The sequence below is a fragment of the Convolutriloba macropyga genome, chromosome 11 (genome assembly GCF_964194025.1).
Source record: "Convolutriloba macropyga chromosome 11, txConMacr16.3, whole genome shotgun sequence".
In the NCBI taxonomy this organism is placed as follows: domain Eukaryota; kingdom Metazoa; phylum Xenacoelomorpha; order Acoela; family Convolutidae; genus Convolutriloba; species Convolutriloba macropyga.
In genome coordinates, this window is record NC_134478.1 from 15,950,162 (window position 1) to 15,973,507 (window position 23,346).

Sequence of the window (23,346 nt, forward strand, 5' to 3'; positions counted from 1 at the left end):
TTTTGTTCACATGCGGCAATTTCACTTTGATTTTTACTATTTTTTCGATTTTTTGGATAGGATTTTTTTCTAAATGATTTTCCCAATCCATTCATAGTCCGTTCTAGGTCTAGTTTTCTGTTTAGTCAATGCAAAATTCTTTGAATTGTACGTCAGGACTTGTCCTGCTATGTTTTTTTACTTCGTCAAATAAAATGTTTCGCTTTACCTCATTTTGCCGCTTTTTCAACGTTTTGCGTGAAATCTTTTTGACTTCTCTAGGCTAGTTTCTCTCTTCTTTCACTCTACTAAAAGTGATTTTGAACATCAGATGCTCAGCAAAGCAATTCAAAATGAACAGAGTTAGTATAAAAATTGAAGTCAGAAATTTAAACGGGATAAACCCATAAAGCCAAATTTTAGATGCCCGCTATTTGAACGTCGTTCCTATAAGTATTAGTTACCTCTCTCTAGTGCTTTTTGGTATTGCTAGCAGCACCTGTAGCCTCTCTCTAAGAAACAGAAGTATATGCAACTACGAAATGCCATCAAAATAAATCGGACTTGAAAAATGTTTTTGTACAATCTTTTTTTTTCAATATCTATTCTTTCAATCCCAATCATGCTTATTGGAATCAACGGTGGCTATTTTCCGGCAATCTGCTGGGTTTGTTCTTGGTTTCAAATAGCTGGTGTGCATCTATCTTGAGTTTCACTGTCGGAAACCGATATTAGCATATCTTAAATTACGATTTTATTACTGACTTTTTGAAATCTATGTATAGTATTTTTTTTAGTTTGCAGCTCATCATTGTCTCTTTCATTTCTCATTCTACAATCGCCTCTTTTACTGTTGGCAACTCAAACGTCTTCGTACCGTTGATACTCGCCGATCAGATCCTGAAACAGTTAATAGTTCACCTTGTCTGTATACTCAGTAACAAAATGTCGAAAGACGAAGAGCAAAACGAATTTGCTCTTGACTGAATTTTACCGAGGAAGGGCTTAATTTATCTATTTAATTAAAAAAAATCAATTAATGTTACAAAGTCATAGACTTGTTTAGATCAAAATTAAATGACAGTTTTTTAATGTACTGCTTTATAAGGGATTGTTTAGACCATGGTGTAGATTAGTGTACATTTTAGTACAATAGTGCACTATATACAATTGTGTCAGTTGTACAGTGTTTTTTGAAAGAACAGTTGAATTGAGATGCTTCTCTCATATCTATCCTAAGCAAGCTCCCAAAGTTCCATTCATGCAGTTTGATAAAACATCAAAATTTATCCTATGTAAATGCTTTGTGCTACAATTTTTGATGGCGTTAATTTGAGCTGATGTCGAAAACAAATTTAGACGAAGATTTTAAAATTATGGTTCATTTGTTAGTTGTAACAGAATGTGGGTAATTGTTTGCGGAGTGTTCAAACGGAGTAAAGCAATCATTTCGACTTTTAAATTGAGGTGCGGGTATCTGTACAGACTATTATCCAGTGACCTTCATACCAGTCCGAATCTAACCCAAAGTCTAGTGGTCTATTAATGGACTGGTGGTCAATCTGTCTATCTTATTTCTCTAGTTTTTTCAATATCATGGAAGGCCACAAGCGTCTATCGCGGCTATTTTCCGGCAATCTGCTGGCTATCGTTATCAGAGCTGATATCTGCTTTGCGTCGAAAACAAATTTGGACAAAGATTTCGCAATTATAGTTCATTTGTTAGTTGGTTACAGAGTGTGGGTAATTATTTGCTAAAGTGTTGAAACGGAGTCACGCAATCATTTCTACTTTGTGAGTTGAGCTGCGGGTATCTATTCATACTATTATCCACTGATCTTAATCCGTTGGCATGTTAGTTGTTCGCCTTGTGATCAAATTATTATACGGGCTTATTAATATATCGGCATACAGGCTATGATTATTATATGAGCGCTAACCTCTCTACAGAGCATTTTTAATGTATGAATTAAATAATATAGCTTTTTATCTTAGTGTAGGGTAGACAAGTAAATGACCTTTTCTTTTTTGTTGCGCTTTTGACATGGATTTTTTACCAACTTTTGAATGGAATTTGATGGGAATTACCTGAAGGTCATTTCCAGATTCGTTAAACTCTTCTTGATCCATTCCTTCTCCCTTGTACCAGTGTAAGAATGCTTTTCGTCTGTACATTTTCATGAATCTGTCGTATGTATCTTGAAACAGCTCCTTAACAGCTGTCGTGTTCCCTTTTAAATGAAATAGGAAACTATGAAAAATCTATTATAAACCAATTCTTTATCTAAATACTGTGGTAAGTTGCGACTGTGGTATCGCGTCAATTTTTAAACTTTCTGTACATTTTTTGAAAGAAATATTCATAGTTTTCTATGGGTCGACTTTCGTGCTCGTTTTCTTTTCAAATCTCATAAAAAATTCTGGTGAACGTTGCTCTTGCTTGCATTTGCAGTGTAAAACAGGGAGGCAGATGAATCTAAGTAGCCTTAACTGGATATAAAACGCCCATCAAATTTGATTTTCTGTTTCGCAAAAAGAAAAATAGTTCGAAGTTGAATATTTTTTTTTGTATATTTGATATCACAGATAATGAAATGGTAAGTTTATGGCGTAGATCAGACAATTTTAGGCTGAGCGATTGAGATGTTTTCAGAAGGAGATTTGAAAAAAATGCTCAGTATTGGACTTTATTCGAAATATGGCTGTTAAATTGTCTCAAAATCTAAGGATGTGTTGTTAAAGTCAAAATTTAGACAGTGAAAATAACAGAATAGTCAAATTTTCTATATTAAGTGCTCCCGAACGGAGTTTGAGGAATTTGTTGTGGTTCTGTGTCTTGTAAACGCAAATTGCTTCCTTTTCGACTCTTTGGGTAAATTTTGTCGCTCTTGAATTCTTTTATTTTTAGGTTATCTCAATTGCTCTTCCCAATTTTTAAGCAGTTGAGCTTTTGAGTTGTGGCCGTTGTTTACTACAAACACTGAACCGAAAAGCGAAGTCTTGCATCAGGAAACGTTGCATATTTCGGAAACTTTTTTAATTGAAAAGCCATTAAGCAAGAGTACCTAGGAAAACTGCTGAGAGCTCGGCTTGTTTCAATGGTGTCCGACAAACTGCAGTCTTGACGTTGTTAGGGATAAATTCAGCGAAGTTTGCAGAGTACTTATCCTGCATGTTCAGCATTTCCTCGTCAATCTCTCGCATCGAACATTTCCCTCTGATTCACCAGTCATGCACAATATTTTTGTCACGGAGTTTTTCTTCTTATTTGATTTTTCCTCATATCGCTTTTTTCGTCTTTATCTGTTTTCAGAAAAAGAAAAGTTAACATACAAGGATGCTCGTTAATGTGCGTTCGAACATGATGTTCCGACCCGAGCTCATTGACATTTTTGATTTAATTGTCAACCATATGAAGAGATAACAAGATAACAAAAATAGATGTTTGAGTTTAAAAAAATCGTTACACAACCTAACTACTAATTGAATTAGATAAAGCCATGCCTCATTCACGAGATCTGCCACTAAAAAGACTACGAGAAAAAAGCAAACAACAAAACAAATTTCACGGCAAAAACTCTATCTGAATTCTGCAGCACCTATGAACATCGTCAAAATGCAATCAGATAAAACCTTAACTACACATATTTGCTTGTTCCTAATTATACAACAGGTAGAAATTTTCTTCAATGAAACTAAGTAACAAGTCGACAAAAAGAAGAAATAATGAGGCGAAATTCAAAAATCAATCATATTTTTTAAACCGAATAATTTCAAAAGTCTTAAATTATTAGCTTTTAACAAAATAATTCTTGATGAATTTACTAAAAAGTCATTATGAAACCAATAGGATCTGTCTTTGGTTAGACTAAACCATAGGAACAGACTAAAAAGGCAGAAAAACTTAACAATTACAAAAAATTTGCGAAAACACAAATTTTTGAAGCCATTAAAATCATTAGCTATTATCTGAATATTGAATTTTTGTTTCAAGTTTTAATTATACGAATTCAGCTAAAATTATACTGAAAGAATAAATCAGTTCATTTGGACCTCACTTGAAAATCATTGGGGTCTATTATTACGCGGATGTGCTAAAAGAAGAGAAAAACAAACACAAAATCACCACTCACAAAACTTTTATGAAAACGCTTATTTTCCAACAAACAAAACATCAGTTAGGACTTAATATCAGTAGAAATTATAATTGTTGAAAAACAAGGAATTGCATGGGACCTCTCAATGATGACAAGTTAAGTTACAAGTTGACGAAAAGAACAACAAAAACTGAAAAGTTTGAAAAATCATTGAAATTTTGTAATACAAACTATTTTTGCTATGAACTGTCTGCTTTGGGTATATGATTCATTCAATCCTCAATTACAAGCTTATGAGACCGGTCAGCATTTTTCGGCTACCTAAAGATTTAAACAAAAAACAGGCGAAAACACCAAATTCAAAAAAAATTGAGCAAGAAAAGTGTCGAAGCCATTAAAAAATGATATTTTCTGTAAAACTTTTCTATTTTCAACTAATATTTTAACAGCTATCCGATTCTGCTTCTTAACAATATGACTTCAAAAAATCAACAAATATGAGCAAATACATTAAAACCACGAAATTTTTGAGAAAATCATTAATATCGACGCCATTAAATTTAATTGCTTTCTTCGGAAACCTATAAATACGCTAAGTTATGCCTCGATGGGACGAAAAGGATGTTCGTTGTTGATAAGTCTTTAATAAGACTTTACGCTAAGTCATTTACCATGAAAACAACAAATGCTGACAAAATCCAAAAATTAAGTAGAAAAGTGCGAGAAGAAAGTGTGGAAGCCATTTAAGCCATAAGCTTTTATCTGAAATTTGTATCTACGATCCATTGAAAGTCTTCTCTAGACCAATGGGCGCTATCAATATAACGATAATGTGATAAGATATCAAAACGAACCAATAATACTAAAATATACAAAAAATTTAATTTTTTTTAAATCTTGTGGCATTGAAGTCATATAACCAATAGTTAGAAGACAAAACAGAACCAAATAATTTTGGTTGCGGTAGAAAGGTTGGAGGTTCTGTCATTACTGAGACTGACTTCCCGTTCACGAAAATAAGTTTAGGATCGGTTAATGTTAGAAAAAATCGAAAAATTGTTTTTAATGTCAGCAGCCATTAGCTGTCCACTCAAAGCACTAGATAGGTTCACTCAATGCCCCTTACGAAACCTATTGGACTTTTATTCAACGAGTCTAGGCCATAGGACTCCAAAAATTCATTAAAATTTCGAAAAGAAAATAAAATTTTTGTTTAAAATTGCTGAAAAAAGAGTCGAAGCCAAAGAAAAGCATGAGCGATTCCTTGAAAACCAATTTTCTGTTCATTGGGCTTCACCTAACTCTAAGTGAGGTTTGTCATTAACGGAACCTCGGTATGAAAAGTGATTAGTCTCTAGGTGACGTAAAAAACAAAAAATGAAATGCTTTATGAAAATACAGCGAACAAATAGAATTCGAACTTTTTTATAGTAAACTCCCTATGAGACCAAAACTTGTCTTTTTTATCGCCTTTCGTCTATTAGGAACACAAAACTGATTCATTTCTTGGCGTGAAATAAAATTTTGAATTAAATTTTTTTTAGAAAAAATCTTAATTTGAAAAATTACACTAAAAGTGAACAAAATCATGGCAAACATCCCGTGCTCACTCAGAACTTCAATCCTCGACAACTCCTCGAAAAAAAAAAACGAAATTCAAAAAAATCTGTTTAGTTTCGAATTTTACCACTCACAATTCTCTACGATGAATATATCGATCGGCCAAAATTGTCTGAACAAAAAACCCATTTGAGTATATAGTTCCTCCTCCTCAAGTGGGTTCGGAACAATAAAGATTTGCCTTCTGAGAATTGTACTGAAAACTTAACATTTGTTGCAGAGAGTGGTTGTCATGGAGAAGCTTACTTGCTAAGACTTTGCAACATTGCAGGCAACAAGTTAAAAATCCACTGGCTGCCTCGGGTCAATTTTAACTTGTTGCCTGTAATGCGGCAGCAGTAAAGCTTTTGTCTAAGCCGGTAATTACCCAGTGAAACGAAACTTTATATACTTTGCCAAGATATGCAAGATCTTGACAAAACATGTATTATCTTACCAAGATCTTGATAGGCCAAAAAATTCTTGGTACATCTTGATAAGATCTTGCCAAGATCCTATAATGGTGTATCAAGAAATTTTCCTGATTGAACTTGCCAAGATCATGGTAAAACATGGCAAAAAATTTGACTAAATTAAGCAAGGAGTGAAAAGGTTTTGGTCCTGGGGTAGCAAAGAGAACCCCAAGATAATGTTTAATGTTTGTTGTATCTGATAGACTAATTGTATGCATGACTGGCCTGAATATTACTCCACATGTGAGGTATTTGCCTTTGTTAGGGTCACATGACACAAGCATGTTTTTTGCATCAAACAGTTGTGCAGCCAGTTCGCTCACAGAATTGCTCTGGTAGACTGCGTCTTGCCTGGAACAATATTTGGCAATTTTCAATGTCTAATTTTTAAAATGAATTTCTGTTCCTGTCTCGAAAAATTTTAGCAGAACTTTGTGAAATTTTGATGGAGACATAATGACTTTATAAATGCGCAGGAACAAAAATGTGTTTCAGAACTTTGATTATCGTAATATGCTTTTAAATGTGTTTTATCGATGCTGTCTCCAAAAAAAAGTTTGCTGAACTTCTGCTAAATTTTGGCGAGGAGACATAATGACTTAATGGCATAATTGCAAATGCACAGGAAAAAATTTGTTTTATATCTTCAATTATCGTAAAACGCTTTTAAGTGTTGTATATCCTTTGAGTTATATTAAATCTTGTTTAGGCGAGAATTGTATCAAAGTGCTAATTTTTAACCTTGCAACCGTCGGGGCGTATCCAGGCACAAAGAAGTGCAACCTAGGAAATGGTATCATGTTGACAGCCAATTTTCGCATACCAGCATTCAGCTGGCCAGGGAACCTTAGACTAGCTGTCACACCGCTCATGGCATTCGCTATCAAGTGGTTTAGGTCCTTGTATAATGGCTGCTCGATTTTGAACTTCTTTCGTGTGATGTTATAAAGAGCGTCATTGTCGAAAAAGCTTGTAAATTGACAATACTGTGTCATTTTATGCAAGCTGAGGGTAGCATTGTACGGTTCCACCACAACATCTGATATCTAAAGTCAAGAAATTACTTTTAAAATAATTGACGTTTATTTAAAATCACGAGCAATGATATCCTTTAAAATAAAAAGTGTTATTTTGCTTTCAAAGTATTATTTTGCGTTCGCAGCTGATAGCCCTTTGGGTTATCCAGTTTGAACCGAAGAAATGTGGAAGCATTAGGACTAAGAAACTTGATCGTATTGCAATTTTCATTCTCAACCTTTCTTTGGATATTTAAAATATTCTTATAGACGACTCAAACAGTGATTTTCTTGAAATACTGCCTGAGTTGTTATATCCGTTTCTATTTATTTGAAGTGGAGCGGTTGCGAAACAAGGCTATAAAAAAGTTTTGTTTTAATAAATTTCTGTTTTTCTTGTCATGAAATTCAGAATTAGACAAACTCTTGATTAGAGTTAATCTATTTTATGGTTCCGACCCGACCCTCTTGAGGGGGGGAGGAACTATATACTCAACTGGTGTTTTTTGTTCAGACAATTTTGACCGATCGTTATATTCATCGGAGAGAGTTGTGAGTGGTATCATTAAAAAGCCCGTCCGGCATAGAATATGGAAGATTTTTTGAATTTCGTTTTCTAAAGCGTGTTATCGTGGTTTAATTTTTTGTGAATATTAGACCGATTTGCGTTTAATTTATTCACCTTTTCTGGAATTTTTGCCTAAACTTTCGTCAATTTTGCTAAAATATGCTAAAATTGTTAGCAATAGTACTGTTGATTTTATTTTAAAAGACTAAAAAGTATTTTTGACTATTTTGATTTAATTTTTGGCAAAATTTTTGGCTAAATATTTCAAAATTCAGCCTTATTCATCAAAAATTGCGCAAAATAAGCTTCTTTTGTCCACTTTGATTAAATTTGCCGGAACTACACACCCCAAAAACAATTAACACAATTTTTGTAAACTATAAAAGGAGCTAGTCCTACTTCCACTTTCATTGAGAGTAGTCTAGAATTAAAATTTGGCCGTTCTTTTGCTAACTTTACTCCATGATTACCAAAAAAGCAGCATTTATTTTTGATCTTTTAACTAACAAATTATCTAGATCTATAATATTCGAAACAATTAAGTGTTCTTAATGAACGAACAGCAATAGCAGGGCGGGTTTTTGGTTCAATCATGGACTGTTTTAATCCAAAAAAATTCGGATTGTAATCATCTTTGTTATATTAATTAAAGAGCAGAACAATTCAAACCAAAGCTCACTGTCGATAGGTCCTATTGGCTTCCTAAACATTCCCAAATTAATGTGTTTAGTTTCTTTACTCGAAAACTTTTGGTCGTTTTCACTTTTAAAAAGGTTTGATTTTTAATTAAACAATGGATTGTTGAACTTTGCCTCTATTTTTCTCTTAATTTGGTCATTTTGTAGCTTGTGTCAGCAGAGAAATAATTTTTCTTCTTCCACTTCGTTTTAATGAATTATAAATTAATATCCTTTTTGCAGTTTTATGCGTTAAGTTAATGTACTAGCTTTTATAGTACTAGATTTCAAGTTTTCTTTTGAGTTTTTGGGCAGTGGCCCATTTTTCATGTTTTTCTTTTTTGTCACATTATCACATTATTGACAGTTCACATGTTTCATTTTTGGCGTTCAAATTAAGGCACAATTGAACATATGAAAGTCTTTAAAAGCATAGATTACGGTTTTAACGGCTTCGACTCCCCTTTCTCGAAGAAATAAATTGAATTTTTAACATTTGTTTTCAACTCTCGTTTTTACTTTGTCTTTTTAGTAGCATGAAGTTTCCTAGATAATGACAGGTCTCATCAGCTTTTTATCGAGGAATAAATGAGCCTATATTTTGATTTGAGTAGATAGCTGATGGCCTTCATGACTTTGAAAACTTTTGTTTTCAAAAATAAAAAAATTACTTTCTAACCTTGGATTTTTGTTCTTTTTTGTCTATTTGTTCCCGAATATCGTTAATTACAGGTACAGGTCACATATGACGTTTTTGTTGTCGAGGGATGATGCAATCGTACAAAATCTAATGTTTTTAAAGAATTCATTATGAATTTACTGGCTTCGACACGGGTTTTTCGCAAAAAAGTAAACTAATTTTTGTCTATATTTGACGTTCTTGTCGACGCAAGTCGTACTCTGAATAGTTACAGGTCTCAAGCGCTTCCTTTGGACGAATAAACGAACCTATTTGATCCTTTCTTTTGTAGCTAATGGCTTTCATGTCTTTGAAAATAATTATTTTCGAAAAATACAAAGTACAACTAAATTTTGCACTTTTTTCTCTTTTTTGTCTATTTATTACCTATTCTTTTCATTGAGAGGTCGCCTGCCACATTTTTGGGGCTCTAGGAAGTCTCAATTGAACATATTTTGAGGGGCAAGATATGGCTTAACGGCTTCGACAGCGTTTTCTCGCAACTTTTAATTGGACAGATGAGGACAGGTCTTAATGCCCTCCCGTAGAGCCGTTTATGATCATAAACTTGTTGGGGTCGGAACATTATGTGCGAACGCACTTTAGCGATCGTCCTTGTTGAGATTGGAATTTATTTTATCCAGAATTATCCCATGGTCAGTAGATTCAAATCAACAAAATTATTGAAATGAACGGATCCAACTTTAGCTCAGAGGATCAATTTTTTTGCTCTCTGATTTGATTTAGATGGTGTTAATTATTTAATTTTAAATATGTAGTTTATCTGATCAACTTTCCCATCCCCAAATGGTGGAATTTTCTTTCTTTTTATTGCGTGGAATTTTGATTTTGTCGGAGTCAAAGTGGGTGATGCTTTCAGTCACGCTTGCATTTTAATGGGACAGAAATGGGGTAATTTGGAAAGCGTGAAATTTTGCCAAACATTTTCTAAAGTTAGTGAAAATTACACGTTTAAACAAATTGTCTGTTCTACTCACCGAAGTTTTTCGCGTGCGACGATTGGACTCGTGTTTTGATGTTGAAGTTTTCTTAAATGTGCTACTTATGTTATAATAATGCTTAGTCCGAAACTATTTAGTCCTTTGCAGTACATCTTGTTGTTTTTATGACACTGACGCCATTTTTGTAAGGACGTGAATAAATGTTCGAATTCTGCCTCGAAGATAGTGACTAGTTACAGTTTCTGTTGTTGCTCAATCTTGTTAAACGAAAATCTCAAGTGCATGCAAAGAAGGCACTTTGTAACCTCTTCGACGGTTTCAGTATGCTTTTGATGCTTTTTATGACTTGGACACCATTCTTATTTCACTCCTTGCTTCCTTAGGCGTTCTTGATGATTCTCAGCTCTTGATCTTTCTATATTAGAGGAAACAGTATCAGTGGCCGTCTTCTATGTCTCTCCTTATTGATCTAATTTCGAGGTATAAGTGCTTTGTTCTACAGATTTTGAGTCAAGTAACGAGCGGAGTTAAGGAAATGGTCGCAGGACCTTCCCGAAAGCGCAACACGGAGACAGAAAGGAGAAATATATTTTATTTGTTTATAATGTTTTCAACATGGGACAAAACAAAGAAATCTAGTTAAAGTCTGAGATCCCTAGACCTTATGCAAACTGACTGCAAGGGGAAGAGTCACTGAAATGCAGCAACTATGGGAAAATGTAGCTTTAAATGACATTTGAGAAGCACATAGAAGAGAATTAATTTGAATTAGCGGCAGTGATCCAAGATTGATGACACTTGGCGGAAAGTTCTCGGCGGATTGAAATCTCTTGGGAGACAACTTGCACGCTGTCGCCCAAATAACATAATGATGAGCGTTTATGCGTTCTTAGACTTCGTAACAATCTATTTAGTGCCCAAAAACGCAAACGGAAAGGTTTCTGGATTTCCGGCAGATTTTTGTGCAGATCAAATTAGCCTTTATCAGGGATTAGAGCTAACATTTCAGTGCCTGGCATTAATTCAAATTGATTCTTTGTCTGATGTTAAATAGAATTGGTCTGAGCTGCAAAAATTATTTCATATCCATTTCATCTGAAAAAACTTTTTGCATTATATCATAGTGAACCCACTGATGCTACTTTTCTTAAGTCAATGTCCACATGCAGCTAGTTTGTTCCTTTAATCGATGGATGTAAACTTAATACTGAATTTACGACTTTGTAAAATATTTTTCGCCAATTCTCAGGGTAAAATTATTGTTACGCATCATAAATGCTACATGCTGATTTCGACCCATTTGGGGTAAATTATTGTGCAGATCGTGCAAGAACTTTGATATACGTAGACAGTTGGCGAAAACCCAGACAATGTAATTGAACTACTTTGGAATTTAACTTATCTAGAATAATGCCAGGATGCGGTTGATTCAAATCAAATTTACTGAATTGAACGGATCCAAGTTTAGCGAAAAAGATCAATATTTTGCTATCTGATTTGATTTAGATGGTGTTAATTATTTAATTTTAAATACGTAGCTTGTCTGATCCACGTTGCCATCCCCAAATGTTGTAATTTTCTTTTTGATTTTTTATCGCATGGGATTATGATTTCGTTGGAGTCAAAGTGGGTGATTGTTTCAGTCACGCTTGCTTTTTAAAGGGACAGGAATGAGGTAATTTGGAAAGGGTAAAATTTTCTAAGCTGAGTAAAAATTGCAAGTTTAAGCAACTTTTCTGCTCTTCTTAGCAATTATTTTTTCACGTGCGACAATTTGACTCATGTTTTTGCTGCTTTTTACATGCAACAGGTGATTTTATGTTTTTAGTATATGCTTTTTCGAGCTGATTGTTTCACATTTTTTTTACTGATGTTCTGATGATGCTTAGTCCGAAAATATTTAGTCTTTCGCAGTATAGCTTTTTGATTTTGTGATATTGACGCCATTTGGTTTGAAAATGTAATTGAATCTTTTATTTTATTTATTATCTCTGGAAAATATTTTGCATCATTTTTATAAGGCAATGTCCACACACAGCTAGTTTGTCCCTTTAATCGATGCATCTCAACTAAATACTGAATTTACGTATTGGTAAAATAATTTTCGCCGATTTTCAAGGTATAATTATGGTACTGATCAAATGCTACATGCTGATTTCAACCCATTCGGGATAATTTGTCGAGGTCGTGCAGAATTTTGAGGTAAATACACAGTTGGTGAAATTTTAGACAGTATAATTGAACTATTTTGGAGCGTAGTTTTTGCCTGCTCTTCCGAGCTAGGAAACAGGTGACTAAGGAATTCGTGTTACGGAAGTGATCTAGATAGATTTTCAGGTGCGAGTGATTGTGACCGCTACTTTTTGCTATTTGATACAGTAACCATTGTATTGAACAATCGAACGTGAATAGCTGCTATACAGGATTTTGGCTGACCTTTGGCGATGGCGTAACAGAGTATGAAGAGAGAAGTTTGTCTGGGAATTCGTCACGTAGCTTTATCATGATCAATGTTCCCAATCCGGACCCTGTGCCGCCTCCGAGCGAATGGCAAATTTGTATCCCTTGAGAGAAGTCACAGCCTTCCATTTCTTTTCGAATGCAGTCCATCGCCTGATCTACCAGCTCGGCGCCTGAAACAAATTTAGCAAATTTAAGTTTTAAGACAGCCATACAATCTGCTTTGAATATGGAAATTTTCTTTGCGACTCTTCTCTGCCGGAAAAATGAAAAGACACCTTTTTCAGAAAAAAGCAAAGTGATAAGCTGCAGTATTTGATTTCAATGATATGGGTGTTAAAATTGATTGCTAAACAATACTCAGTTGGCCTTTCTTATCACCGAACTTATTCATCAAAATTTTTAACAAAAAAATTTGATTGACGCTCTGATGAGAGTTGTTTCTCAATTTTGTGTGGACAGAAATAAGAATTCGGCTCTAAAAGCTAACGAACATTTTCGTCTTTTTGCAGGTCCTCTCCAATTCGTATAGATGACAACTTATAATAGACACCAAACCCATTAATCGAGAGACCATTTTGCTAAATGAAGTTGTTACTTCTCAGTTGCTCTATCGTGGTCGGTAAGTGTTGAGATTTTAATTGCGTTAAAAACTAGATCTAAGAGTTGCATACTTTCGGCATTTTGTTCAAAAATACTAACCTTAGGAATACTTAAGTGAGCAAGCTTTTTTCAAAAAAAATATCACGCAAAGTTTGGAAAATCTAAATACGAACTCTAAATTCTGCCACGAATGCAAAAAATTTTAATAACTGAATAATTGATTAGATCATGCTGAATCTTATGCGTTTACCCTTTTGATGAGGTTTAATCAATAAAATATACATGGTCTCTTTGAGGAATTAATTTCTGAAAAGCTTTCCCAAGTTTGACAGGATTAAGAGACCACGAATACAATACTTATAGCTGTTAACAGCGAAAAAGTTGATTGTATTTTACCTTCTGTGTAATGGCCCTTTGCCCAGTTGTTAGATGATGTGTAGCGTCCCATAATAAGGTTGTTTGGTCTGTATATAGAGCCCAATTTACTCCCTCGGACAGTGTCTATTGTAGCTGGATCCAAATCCACCATTACGGCCCTCGGAATATATTTCTCCTGATTCCCTATATCTTGAAAGTATACCTCAACCCTGTTAAGTTGATCGTCGCTGTCGTCGCCTGAAGGAGGGGGAGAGTAGTTTTCAAGCTGTACAGACATTTATAATCACATATTCAATGAAAAATTGTATAGTTTTCGTTTTATTCCGAGTGATTAATAAGCTTGCATTAGTATGTCTCCCTTGGGGGGGGGGGGGGGGGGGGACTGTATGCTGGTCTGCGATTTTTCCAGTCCGATTCTGGCCGATAAAGTATTGAAGAAGTATTGAAGTATTTGGTATAGAAGAAGAACTCATTTATCCATCTTATACTTATTAAACAATACATTGCCTAAACATTATTTACGGAAAGCACAAACGAGTCACTGCGATAGATAAACAATACATGAAGCAAGTGTTGCAGAGTAAGCTCAGCAGCATTTTTAACACCTTTACATTATTAGCATCCAAACGGTAAATGAGGTAGATTTTAGGTGCTGAGATTTTTGCCGTAGCATTTGAAAGCGTGTCGAGAGTTGAATTTTTAATTGGATGAATTTTTGAATTCCGTCTTGTTCAACAATTTTGTCGAAAAACCAAAAATATTGGCTAAGTCTGCTTCCGTTTTAACTTACTCGTTTTTTAATCGTTAGTCAGCTTAATTTTGGCCTATTTTTAATATAATGTTTCATGCTTTTTTGTTTTTATCGCATCTATTCTTGTTGTTAAATTTCAATGTGATATCGACATGTGAATCTATAATTGCTTCCTTAATTTCCAAAAAAGAATATTGAAATTTAGATTTTTAAAGTTTTGAAATTGCTGTTTTATGTTTGTCTTGTAAAATTGTCTATCTTTCGACTGTTGAACTGAACACAAATTACAACATCAAAACAAAAACCAGTATAGTTATACACAGTTGGTTCCTTTGAGAGAAATAGTTGAACTAACCGAAAATACATTTATGGCCTACAGTTTAGATCTATTTTTACTATTTTTTACAATTTTGTCTCAAACGCTTTTACGAAATATAATCTTTTCAGGCGATCCTATATAGTTCATGTCTTTATCCGACCTGTGCGATAGCCACCATCCAGCTGGCTTGTTTTTTTTTGTTCAATTAGCGTATTAAAAAATAGAAATTGTTGCTCAAATTTCCGTGAGTTTCTTCATTGTTGTCACTTTAAGTCCAGTGGTCTCACGCAACCAGATTCAGTACACTTGCAACTAGCCGATGTTTTTCCCCTGAGAGAAAAGTATTTGAGTTATTGTGCATAAGAAACCAAGAGAAATGAATCTTCATGGTTGATAATTTTCAAATATTTGATTTTTTCCAACTTTTTGCGTCAGTTTCGTAATCTATTTTTCAGGAAGTTAGACGAGAAGAAATAAAATATTAACCGAAATGACATTTTAACTCAGCGTTTTTAAAAATTTTTTAAGGTAAGCATGTGGTTACTTCTGGCAAAAGTATTTGTTCCGGTCCCACCTTAGTGGTGTGAAGGAACTTAAATTGCTCAACTGTTGTTTTTAAGTCCATTTTGGCCGAACGATGGATTCATCGTATAGATATGGTATCATTAGAAAGCATAGACATTCGAATTAATAAGTCTTGTTCGGAATTTCGTTTTCCTCCGAAAATATATCGAAGTTTAAATTTTGTACGGACTCTTGACGTTAACAATTTCTATAATTTTTTTAAATGATTTTCGTAAAAATACACAAAAACGGTTTAGGTGTTGTTATTGTTTTTAAATTTGAAGATAGAGAGGGCTTTTTGGACTGTTTGACGCTTATGGTTTATATTGCTTCGACAAAGTGTTTTTGGGAGTTTTAATTGATTTCTTGAGTCTGCTTGCACTTCTTGTTCTTTCTTGTCTTATGGTTTATTTGTTTTATTCAAAGGTCTAATTGGCTTCCTAAATAGGTATATGTGAGCCTCTCCAGTGCTTTCACTTGATTTGATATATTTGTTTTGTTAAAAATAGGGTATTTTTACACTAATATATGGCACTTTTTAATCGTATTTCTGTCAACTTGTAGCTAAGTCTCATTAAAGACCGGTCCCATCTTTTTCCTGAAACAAAAATTAATTTTCATAATTAAAACATTAAAAAATTCATTTACTGTCTTTTGGATTTGATACGACGGGTTATCATAAAGTTTTGGTTCCTATTGGATGTTCCCCAGTTTTAGAGTTTTTATTTGGTGTTCTGTCACGGTGTCTCACTATTTATTGGTCAAATGTGCGTTGAAAATACTCCGTGGTTTTAATGACGTCGGCACTTTTTTGTGCCAATTTTGACTATTTGTTTTTAAATGTCTATATTTGCTGCCTTGTGGTCTTATATTGTTTTTTGAATGATGTCATATCTCAGTAGCTTCTTATAGATGTATAGATTATCTATTTAATGCCCGCATTTGATCGCTAATAGCGAAGGACTTTGAGTTCAATATCAAGCTTTCAATATGATTTTTTTAATTGTTGACGTTGTTTGATCTTCTTTTTCTCATTTCTCAGTATCGACAAAACCCTTCCAATTTCCGTGTGAAGCAACCATTAGTATAGCTAATTGGTTTTTAACTGTTGGTTTTATTGCTCTGAGAATGTGTTTTTTAATAAATTTTTTGAGACTGGTAAATTTTTGTGGCTCTATTGTTGTCTATTCATATAATCCCTTTAAAAATAGGGCTCATAGATGTTCACATTATTATATAATTTGTTTCGCTAAGTCTGATAGTTTTAGCGATTTCAAAACTCTATTTTCGTGAAATGCTTGTCAGTTTTTGAGTTTTGCCTGTATTTGTTGTTATTTATTAATGTTTCAACAAGAACATGTTTTATCGGCACCCTAAAGAGCTACTTGTGAATTTCATCGAGTTACAGTTGAAACTTGGTTGTTATGACTTATTATTTAGTTTCCAAAATTTAATTGATTTTTGAATTTTTCCTTTTTCTTGTCGACTTGTTGCTTAGTTTCTTTTAGGACTCGCCGGATTTGCTTTCTATTGAAGTGCGAGTTAGTCTGTTTAATTGAGGTTTTATTTGATGTTCATTCGACTTTGTTATCATGTGTTTTTTGAAAATAATGAACTTCTGATTTAATTAATGTTTTTGTCCTTGCTGTTGTTTTCGCTGCTCGTCTTGTTCCGTAGTCTCATTAACGACAAGTCGCATTGGCTTATGGTGCCGCATTATTTAGTCTATTTAGTGTTTTGTGTTTACGAAGATTTTTGCAAAACTCATATGCCAATTGTTTTCGAACAGAGTATGTGTTTTAATAGAATTTTTCTTCCTCTTCCCCATTTGGTAGACAATTAAGTCAAGAATGTTGATGAGCGTGAAGAAGAGGACAAAATTTTTTGAGAACTGCATTAGCTTTAGCCGTGTTCTTATTAAGTGATGTATTCATTGATTCATATAATTGGATTAAGATATTTACTGTATTAAAATTATTTAATTTCATTTAACTAAATATTTGTAACCCTGTTTGCAAATACATTTTTTCAGCTTGATTGCTCTGTATTTGTGGATCAGTTTTTTGAATAAATGCTGTCGGGTATTTTTCTCTGTTGCAAATTTTCTTGTAAATGTCTCTCTGAATTTTCAGAGTGAGCATTCTAGTTGTCCCTATTATTTATTAGATGGATAGATCTGACTGAAAGCAAAGAACACTGTATTATACCTGCAATCTGCAAAAAAAAAATATTTACAGAGAAAGACGGTGTAAATTAATAATAACTTTAATCGATCAAACTGGCTAGTTTTTATAAAATGATGCTTTCTGTTTTGCGAAGTTTACGACATTCGTCAATTTTGCGCTTTTGTGTTTTTGCGTATTTTTCAAAATAGTCATAAGTTATGCCATTTTAGTTCTCAGTCTAATCAGAAAATTGTGAAGCGGTTTTTTTATCTGGTGCGAGTTGATGGTCTATAACAACAGGATCTCAGCAATAAAACATAAAATATATTGATACTGTACCTTTGTACTTTCCGTATTTGTTGATCCCATGCTCCTCAGTTATGGTCTCCCAGAATCGACATCCAACTTGATTGCCACATTGGCCTACTTGAATAGTAACAATTTCGTGCATCTTTGCTCCTCTGTAACTGTGACTATATGGATTTGCTACAATTTTGCAGAACTACCGGATATCGGCGGGTCTAATTATGTTTATTTCTTCAATTAGCTTCAATTGTTTGAAGGCATTTTTAATGTGGTCAAATTATAAGGCTGCAAGTTATTGTGCATAAGAAACCAAGAGAAATGAATCTTCATGGTTGATAATTTTCAAATATTTGATTTTTTCCAACTTTTTGCGTCAGTTTCGTAATCTATTTTTCAGGAAGTTAGACGAGAAGAAATAAAATATTAACCGAAATGACATTTTAACTCAGCGTTTTTAAAAATTTTTTAAGGTAAGCATGTGGTTACTTCTGGCAAAAGTATTTGTTCCGGTCCCACCTTAGTGGTGTGAAGGAACTTAAATTGCTCAACTGTTGTTTTTAAGTCCATTTTGGCCGAACGATGGATTCATCGTATAGATATGGTATCATTAGAAAGCATAGACATTCGAATTAATAAGTCTTGTTCGGAATTTCGTTTTCCTCCGAAAATATATCGAAGTTTAAATTTTGTACGGACTCTTGACGTTAACAATTTCTATAATTTTTTTAAATGATTTTCGTAAAAATACACAAAAACGGTTTAGGTGTTGTTATTGTTTTTAAATTTGAAGATAGAGAGGGCTTTTTGGACTGTTTGACGCTTATGGTTTATATTGCTTCGACAAAGTGTTTTTGGGAGTTTTAATTGATTTCTTGAGTCTGCTTGCACTTCTTGTTCTTTCTTGTCTTATGGTTTATTTGTTTTATTCAAAGGTCTAATTGGCTTCCTAAATAGGTATATGTGAGCCTCTCCAGTGCTTTCACTTGATTTGATATATTTGTTTTGTTAAAAATAGGGTATTTTTACACTAATATATGGCACTTTTTAATCGTATTTCTGTCAACTTGTAGCTAAGTCTCATTAAAGACCGGTCCCATCTTTTTCCTGAAACAAAAATTAATTTTCATAATTAAAACATTAAAAAATTCATTTACTGTCTTATGGATTTGATACGACGGGTTATCATAAAGTTTTGGTTCCTATTGGATGTTCCCCAGTTTTAGAGTTTTTATTTGGTGTTCTGTCACGGTGTCTCACTATTTATTGGTCAATTGTGCGTTGAAAATACTCCGTGGTTTTAATGACGTCGGCACTTTTTTGTGCCAATTTTGACTATTTGTTTTTAAATGTCTATATTTGCTGCCTTGTGGTCTTATATTGTTTTTTGAATGATGTCATATCTCAGTAGCTTCTTATAGATGTATAGATTATCTATTTAATGCCCGCATTTGATCGCTAATAGCGAAGGACTTTGAGTTCAATATCAAGCTTTCAATATGATTTTTTTAATTGTTGACGTTGTTTGATCTTCTTTTTCTCATTTCTCAGTATCGACAAAACCCTTCCAATTTCCGTGTGAAGCAACCATTAGTATAGCTAATTGGTTTTTAACTGTTGGTTTTATTGCTCTGAGAATGTGTTTTTTAATAAATTTTTTGAGACTGGTAAATTTTTGTGGCTCTATTGTTGTCTATTCATATAATCCCTTTAAAAATAGGGCTCATAGATGTTCACATTATTATATAATTTGTTTCGCTAAGTCTGATAGTTTTAGCGATTTCAAAACTCTATTTTCGTGAAATGCTTGTCAGTTTTTGAGTTTTGCCTGTATTTGTTGTTATTTATTAATGTTTCAACAAGAACATATTTTATCGGCACCCTAAAGAGCTACTTGTGAATTTCATCGAGTTACAGTTGAAACTTGGTTGTTATGACTTATTAGTTAGTTTCCAAAATTTAATTGATTTTTGAATTTTTCCTTTTTCTTGTCGACTTGTTGCTTAGTTTCTTTTAGGACTCGCCGGATTTGCTTTCTATTGAAGTGCGAGTTAGTCTGTTTAATTGAGGTTTTATTTGATGTTCATTCGACTTTGTTATCATGTGTTTTTTGAAAATAATGAACTTCTGATTTAATTAATGTTTTTGTCCTTGCTGTTGTTTTTGCTGCTCGTCTTGTTCCGTAGTCTCATTAACGACAAGTCGCATTGGCTTATGGTGCCGCATTATTTAGTCTATTTAGTGTTTTGTGTTTACGAAGATTTTTGCAAAACTCATATGCCAATTGTTTTCGAACAGAGTATGTGTTTTAATAGAATTTTTCTTCCTCTTCCCCATTTGGTAGACAATTAAGTCAAGAATGTTGATGAGCGTGAAGAAGAGGACAAAATTTTTTGAGAACTGCATTAGCTTTAGCCGTGTTCTTATTAAGTGATGTATTCATTGATTCATATAATTGGATTAAGATATTTACTGTATTAAAATTATTTAATTTCATTTAACTAAATATTTGTAACCCTGTTTGCAAATACATTTTTTCAGCTTGATTGCTCTGTATTTGTGGATCAGTTTTTTGAATAAATGCTGTCGGGTATTTTTCTCTGTTGCAAATTTTCTTGTAAATGTCTCTCTGAATTTTCAGAGTGAGCATTCTAGTTGTCCCTATTATTTATTAGATGGATAGATCTGACTGAAAGCAAAGAACACTGTATTATACCTGCAATCTGCAAAAAAAAAATATTTACAGAGAAAGACGGTGTAAATTAATAATAACTTTAATCGATCAAACTGGCTAGTTTTTATAAAATGATGCTTTCTGTTTTGCGAAGTTTACGACATTCGTCAATTTTGCGCTTTTGTGTTTTTGCGTATTTTTCAAAATAGTCATAAGTTATGCCATTTTAGTTCTCAGTCTAATCAGAAAATTGTGAAGCGGTTTTTTTATCTGGTGCGAGTTGATGGTCTATAACAACAGGATCTCAGCAATAAAACATAAAATATATTGATACTGTACCTTTGTACTTTCCGTATTTGTTGATCCCATGCTCCTCAGTTATGGTCTCCCAGAATCGACATCCAACTTGATTGCCACATTGGCCTACTTGAATAGTAACAATTTCGTGCATCTTTGCTCCTCTGTAACTGTGACTATATGGATTTGCTACAATTTTGCAGAACTACCGGATATCGGCGGGTCTAATTATGTTTATTTCTTCAATTAGCTTCAATTGTTTGAAGGCATTTTTAATGTGGTCAAATTATAAGGCTGCAAGTTATTCATTTCGGTGAACATCCGGAAGGATGCTGCGAAAAGACGCATGCATTGAGAAATTTTAAAGTTGTCAAACCGCATCAAAGTTAGGATGTCAATTTGAAGCTTCATTCATAATATCTGAGGGTTGATCAAGCTAATTAAGATGGCTTTGAAACTTCATTTCACTTCTCCACTGGTTCCTTTGTTGCCTTTCTCATTTGAAGTGGGTCAACGGTCTTTGAACGAGGGAGTGTTTGCTAGATGCAAGGGCGATTAATGGTTATGATGAGATAGGTGGATGACATCGTTGATCGTTTAGGAGACTGAGTGACTCCGCTGAACGTATTCAGACACATTTCGAAATTTATTTCCGGAAGGCGTGTGACAGGTTTTGTTTTCACATTCTGAAATTTGTGACATGGCAGTTCATCGCCCCAAACGCTGTATTACTGCCGTCTTGTGCTCTCCTGAAATAAAAAACAGCTAAAGAGGCTGCTCACACCAAACCTTAGGTGGATATCTTTTGCCCTGCATCTGAAAATTGAGGGCGTCCAAAAATAAATGAAAACTTGCATTCAAACTTGACTAACCCGGTGTGACAGATGTCTGTGTAGATATAGTAGATAAATTGTCTACGGTCCAGGCGGACAAAGTTCTGTCTCAGTCGATTGTGGAGAAATCACCACGGCGAAAAAACTTGCAATAGCCATTTTGCTTTCAAGAAGTGCATTCAGAAAATTCCAAGTTCTCAAGAACCTTCATTGTGTTTTCCATTGCTCCCAAAAATTGATTCCGTAAAGGTCGCGTACCGAAGGCTGCAATTGTGTTGCAGCCACCCATTCTTATAATTGACAAATGAGTTCTGAATATCTGAGAAGGACGATTTTGGACCAAAAAACACGCCCTTAGAAACTTTAACAAAATCGTCCTTCTCAGATATTCAGAACTCATTTGTCAATTATAAGAATGGGTGGCTGCAACACAATTGCAGCCTTCGGTACGCGACCTTTACGGAATCAATTTTTGGGAGCAATGGAAAACACAATGAAGGTTCTGCTGTAATTCTGCTAAAATACTTCAATGATTAGTCAATTCAGCTTAGTTGATGTCTTGGTATGATTTTTGTAGACTTTTGGGTTAAACTATTGTTCCGCTTTGCGTCTTGATTACAAAACCTTCTAACTAGTTTTACTAAATGGTCGATATGCTTGATCATTTGGTCTGCTGCTTTGTAAAATATCCTGAATTGTGAGGAAGGAATTTAATCGCGTTCTGGAATTGGTTGGCTTTTCATCGCAGCGGTCGGGCATCGTGGGGATTCCACGTTTTTGGGACACTTTGGCATGTGCGCACGTGTGGAGGCTATCAATGGCATTATTGTATTTGCGTTTAAGTCAGCATTTTTATTTAAAATCTGGAGTACTTGCATTTTAATGGTTGCTTTTTGTTTCACCATTTTTTTTTTGTGAATTTCGCTTTTTCCGTGGGGTAACGGATGTTTTGTGAACGTTAGCCTAACTTCCGTTGTTTTGCTCACATTTTCTTAAATTTTGAGTTGATGAATTATCTGAACCAGGTGTTTTCGCAAAATTTTTCGCTAAATGTCTGAAAGTTTTTTTTTTCCTTTTTTTTCAGGAAAAATGGCACCAAAAATGCTTATTGGCTCGCTTTGTCCAGTTTCATCGGTAGTAGACACAAAAAAACTGCTGATACTATCTTCGCTTTCTCACATAAGGGCTATTTTTACCATCGATTCCTGAGAAAGTGTTCGTGAATTAACATTTTAACGGTGTCTCGCTTATTTAATTCGATTTTTATATAATATGCATTTATTGTTCATTTTTTTCGATTTCGCCAGAGAAACTCAAATTTTTTGAAACAATTGCGTTTTTTAACAGCCGCGATATCGAGGCCTGTTTTGGTCTCATCGTTGATTTTTGCAATGAAAAGGATTCCGATTGTATTTTGGGTCTCTCCCTTTTAAAATATTTTTTTTTCGCATTTTCCATCCCAATCACAAGCAAGTCTGTTTTCATTTAAACTTCAATTAATAAAAAGACAAACGATACGATGTCCAACGAATAAATATGGTGTTTGCTGAGTACAACTCATGGTTTTTTGGCTCCAGAAAATTGCTTATGTAACTTTTATTGAATTTTTGAGCTTCGCCTGCTTTTGATGTTCTTTTTGTGGTCCTATGACTGATTCTCATTCATCGAATTCGGTTTCTAAGGAGCTAACGAACAATATATCTATTGCTTTCATTTGATACATAATGGTATTTCTATATTAGATCCCCATAAGTGTCCAAAGTTCATTTATTTTGATTTTTGACTTTTTATTTTTGATTTTTGACTTTTTGGTCAAAATAGCTATTTTGGTAACAATGGTCATATATTTGTTTTATTGGACAAGCAGCAATAACAAGATTAGTTTTAATAATTGTGGAATGAAAGTATATTTGGATAGTGCAGTGCATATTTTCAAAGAAGTATATTTT

General features: G+C 33.9%; 1 protein-coding gene across 1 annotated transcript; it reads right to left on the reverse strand.

The window, feature by feature from the left end:
* Positions 1 to 708: 708 nt before the first annotated feature.
* Positions 709 to 17,842, reverse strand: LOC142349534 (tubulin beta-1 chain-like). The gene is made up of 8 exons (XM_075401163.1): positions 17,630 to 17,842; positions 13,510 to 13,728; positions 12,487 to 12,683; positions 6,890 to 7,194; positions 6,374 to 6,499; positions 3,045 to 3,196; positions 2,068 to 2,210; positions 709 to 879 (listed from the first exon to the last, which is right to left on the reverse strand). The coding sequence occupies exons 1-8, from the start codon at positions 17,739 to 17,741 to the stop codon at positions 841 to 843; spliced, it is 1,293 nt and encodes a 430-aa protein (XP_075257278.1). The 5' UTR covers positions 17,742 to 17,842; the 3' UTR covers positions 709 to 840.
* Positions 17,843 to 23,346: the final 5,504 nt, after the last annotated feature.

What these genes read in the sequence shown, in the direction of transcription:
- LOC142349534 (XM_075401163.1), bottom strand. Translation starts at nt 17,741, where the DNA reads ATGCACGAAATTGTTACTATTCAAGTAGGCCAATGTGGCAATCAAGTT. An exon ending in CTGTTACGCCATCGCCAAAG is followed by an intron (nt 7,195 to 12,486) that starts GTCAGCCAAAAT and finishes TCTTGACTTTAG; the next exon opens with ATATCAGATGTTGTGGTGGA. An exon ending in ACATGTGGAGTAATATTCAG is followed by an intron (nt 3,197 to 6,373) that starts GCCAGTCATGCA and finishes CTGGTGAATCAG; the next exon opens with AGGGAAATGTTCGATGCGAG.